The 4,603-nt window shown below is 37.2% G+C and overlaps 1 protein-coding gene across 1 annotated transcript; it reads right to left on the bottom strand.

Annotated features, from left to right (window-relative positions):
* Window positions 1-3,089: 3,089 nt before the first annotated feature.
* LOC131429835 (uncharacterized) lies at window positions 3,090-4,603 on the bottom strand. Its single transcript, XM_058594231.1, has 4 exons — window positions 4,396-4,603; window positions 3,518-3,963; window positions 3,301-3,454; window positions 3,090-3,212 (listed from the first exon to the last, which is right to left on the bottom strand). Exons 1-4 carry the CDS (start codon window positions 4,532-4,534, stop codon window positions 3,103-3,105), a joined length of 849 nt encoding a protein of 282 aa, XP_058450214.1. The 5' UTR covers window positions 4,535-4,603; the 3' UTR covers window positions 3,090-3,102.

Raw genomic sequence — 4,603 nt, 5'->3', positions numbered from 1 at the left:
ACATCAAAACATTGGATTTTTTATTTACTGGGTCTTTTAGAGCTTCACCGGAAAAATTACTGTGAAGCATACACTGATAAAAATCGATACGTTAGGCCCAACCCATACACAACCTGACAGAAATGAGCCTGTTTCATATGTGTTCCACTGAATTCAGGACGGCGCTAGTGTACCTAAACAATACGGATACAATGAATCACGAAACAAAAATATTACAAGAGAAACCAGTACTTCAGTACGATATTTACGGTTCCTGTGTATGCGTCCAGCAATATATTTAAAAGGAGCGTAATTTTCATATTGTGACTCACGCAAGAACTCCTGAAGGAACTGTGAATTTTTCTAACAGCGCTGCATAGCAACTAACTCATCAATAACACACGTCATAAATCTCCAAATATGCGTATTTTGTAATCTTTCTATCTTTTAAATCACTCTACCGAACGTTTTTTCTTTGGTCTAAAAAGATAACTATTAATAGAAATTGATAGAGTTACAAATGAAATGTTTTTTGAAATGTGGTGTGTGACTAAACAGTACCTAATGTATTTAGTCGTATCAATGAAAACGCAACCTTCCTTTACGTTCATTGTTCATTGAAATGTGATGAACTACTTGTAAACCTTCTATTGATGAAAAGAGAAAAAATATACTTATACTAAACCATAGTAACTTATCATCATAATTATTTAGTTAATGTCAAAAAATGCTAGCAAAATTTATTTTACTTATTTAAATATAATAATTTAAACCGCAGATTGTCGAAAAACAGATGCGTTATTTCCAAATGTTACTCCATTTACGACGACATTGTGGAACCAGAGAACCAAAACTTTTACTTATACTCTCGATGTATGGGAGCTGTCAAGTTGTCCACGAGATGGTCGCCAAGCCAGTTTTGTGTGACATAGTTTATAGAGAAATGAAAGCCTGGCATGTTTTTGGATTCACAGATTTTTGCAACCCTGCCTGAAGATATTAGAAGTTTTTAACTGGCATCTGAATTATGAACGAAAGTGGTAGTGCGCAAAAAGTTAAAATCGAACTGTTAATAAACCCCTCTTGTAAAAAAACGTTCAACGGTGGTCTTTCGTTGGTCCAATACTTTGTATTGTCGCTACAGCACTAATCTGCAATTCGCTGGACAGTCCAGCGTTGCGACGTTACCGAGCGTTGAACTGCCATTACCTATTCACCGACTGATAAAACCATGTTACTTTATACATATTTTGTTGTCTGGTTTATGAACCAAGTGCTTGAACATAAACGAATACATTGTCTTGCCTCCACTATCGGAGCACATAACGATGGAATATCACTTTCCGTATGCGCTTTAAGTTGATAATGCATGTTCAGAAGTCAATGGGCTTAACACTGAACGTTACAAGGGAGTGAGTTTTCGTACAATTATGAGTGATTAATATATCGCATGACATACCATTGGTGCACAGTGAACTTCGTAGGAGCAACATAATCAGGCGAGAGAAACGTCGCTTCAGATTTTTTTCTGCATGCACTATAGCGTTGGTCCAATCAACGTCCAATTAATCGTTCAACGGGAGACCGACACGGGACCGTCTTTAGCCGATTTTGAAACAGACCACTGAACCGAGCGCCATTTTTTTCGTTCAACAAATCTGGCAAACAGAGGTCCATTGTTGAGTCATTTTCAATATGAGAAGTTGAAGCCCCGTTGGACTAGTTTCACTGGAGAATTTTGGAAGTTTCTATCCACTTACTTTTTTAATGAACACTACATAGCTGTAGAAAAATCCCTCTTTATTTAGAATAACAAAAAATTTCTTTCTGTATGAAGATAACACCAAATTTACACACTATTTTTGTAGTAGTAGAAAACAACAACAAACCGTTCCTGCAAACTGAGCGATTATTTCGTGCAGTATGCCGTTCAACAAACGCTCAACGACTAACAAAATAGAATCGCTTGCTGAGTGGGAATTGCGATAATGGTACATTACATTCTCAGGTGTGTTCTTAGCAGGGATGTCAGGTTCACAGATTAATCTGTGTTTCACAGATTTTGAGTTTTCTGCACAGATTTTAAAACTGACACAGATTTTCACAGATTTTTGAAAATGATTACAGATTTTCACAGATCATTTTCCAGTTGAATCACAATTTTTCTTGAACAAATCACAGATTTTCACAGATTTTGTAAATCGAGTACAGTTTATCACCAAAAAGTTACAGCGTGTTGGTAGTGAGACCTTGTTTTTTTGCTCACTAAATTGAATTCGATCAGCAGAAATGGTACGGAAAATGGGTGATGAGACCTTTTTTTTTTTGCTCACTAAATTTGATTTTGAACTGCTATTGGGCACTGAAAACGGGTCACACAGATTTTCACAGACAGGTTTTGGATTTGACCACAGATTTTGAAAAAATTACCTGGCATCTCTGGTTCTTAGAGCAAATGCAACAGATGGAATTCCATGAACAATAAAATATTTGTTATCACACGTGCCGGTCGTCAAGACGATCCATGACGGTGACGTTGTGAGTGAATGTCTATTCTTATGGAGACATTTACCCCTATTCTGTACGTCGATCGATTCGAAATATTCCGATCGAATGTGCAATTTTCATTCTGCATTCCGTTCGAGTTGGGTATGAACTCGAATATAATTCGCTCGAGTTGTTCTATTTTCGACCATTACTCGATCGACTTGCGTAAATGACTAATATAAACAATATAGAACGTGTGAGTAGTGTTGACAGCCTTGATGGTTAGTGTTCGAAATTTCAAGTGTTCCCGAACGAGAGTCGATCGAATCATACAAGTCGAGCGGAATAAAGAAAGCAAAACGAAAGTGTAGATTTGTTCGTATCGAACGAAAGTGTAGATTTGTTCGTATCACAAATATGTCGGATTGCAGAATCGGGGTGATTGTAATGCATGTAATTATTTTGACGGTAACGGTGACGGAGGTTGACTTTGACGGACCGTCTGAATCATACTTAAAACACGGCAGGGGTTGCCAGATTCTGTTATAATTTTCATATTTAAACTGAAAACTGACAAATTATGCATGTCCTTAGAGTGAAAAGGTAAAATAATAAGACATATCTATTGACGCAATTTTATTGTATTCTAGTTTTTGATGGTTTATTTCGATTTTGAATTTTGGAAGCAATTTTCCTTAGCTGATTCCGATAATCATTCATTGTGGAATAATCGGTTTTCCAGATATCTGAAATTAGTATTAAAAATTGTTTCAAATCATTACGAAAATAATAATGGAATAAAACTGTGGTGTTTTATTATGCCACATAACTCACCATATAGCAGTTGATTGAAAATGTAGAAGGACATCATGTTGATCTCAGCATCGTTAAAGCCAAGCTCATTTATAAGACCCTCTGTTACAAAGTCTTTCAGGATTGGCTCCAGATTACGGCTATGTTTCTGCACGGTTGCTCCCAAAAAGTTTGCCTATTGTAAAAAATTAACAATTCAATCAATTCAAACGATATGCTGGCGTTTTTGTGTTCTTACAAATGAAACAAACGATTCCTGATCACTGGTGATCGATTCTTCCAATTCTCTCAAATCATCGATTCTATTGATGGGAAACTCGACTAGCTTCAGTTCGTCATGCTCAACAAAGTCCCCAATCAGTTCATTATCATCCAGACTCATGCCAATCCGAATGTCGTCGATCATGTCGTCCTGCACCATTGGTTCGACCGCCATTTGCGGCGATTGTGGCTGAGCTTGGGCCACTGTCAATGTTGAACCTTGCGGACCCGCCATGAACTGCCGGTTCATGAAACCATTCATCTGTACCGCACTAAGACTGTCTGCTTGTGCGTTCATGTAGATGATGTTCTCTAAATTCTTTTCGATGCCATCGAGCCGTGCGATAATGGATTTTAACGTTTCTGGATCGAACTCAGTCTCGTTCGGGTCGGCGAATGTTTTGTGGATTTTTCGTATCACAGCTGCGAAATGTTGAAATGTATTGATTTATTCGAAACGGTCGCTTATTAAACGTAGTAAAATTATGGTAGCCTTTTGGTTGTCGATAGTTTAAAAAAATAGATTGGAGAAAAAAACACTGAAAAGCTTTATTACACCACTAAGTGGATTAAAACACTTATTTTTTACAACAGAAAGAACGAGTAGTTAGTAAGTACAATGCACTTCAGTGCATTTTGGAAAATATAATTATTCGAATAGAGTAATAGCATTACTTTTGCTTAGCGTTTCATGTTGAACTGCTAGGTGGCATTACAATTTACCATAAACTGTTATGCACTGACGAGTTGAAGATGAATTGCAAAGAAAAGTCAATATAGTCCATCCATGAGTGATTTTACCCTATCTCCCATGATTTATTCTAGCTAAAGAAACTTTATGATGCCTCTACTTACAAATATCATCTTCGTCCTCCTCTATATCAATCTCGTCGATCCCAGCATCCGTTCGGAACTTTTTCACTTCGATTCGAATGTCATCCGATATATTGAAACTCCGGATCGTAGTTGAGATATTCGATTGGACAACATTCATCCCCGTTGCCTTGTAACTTGGAAATAAAATTAGCACCAAATATCCAACGCACTTCACGGGCTGCGACAC

This window comes from Malaya genurostris, chromosome 2 (assembly GCF_030247185.1).
Source record: "Malaya genurostris strain Urasoe2022 chromosome 2, Malgen_1.1, whole genome shotgun sequence".
NCBI lineage: Eukaryota > Metazoa > Arthropoda > Insecta > Diptera > Culicidae > Malaya > Malaya genurostris.
The sequence above is the reverse complement of the archived record's forward strand: the minus strand, read 5'-3'. Positions and strand labels throughout refer to the sequence as shown.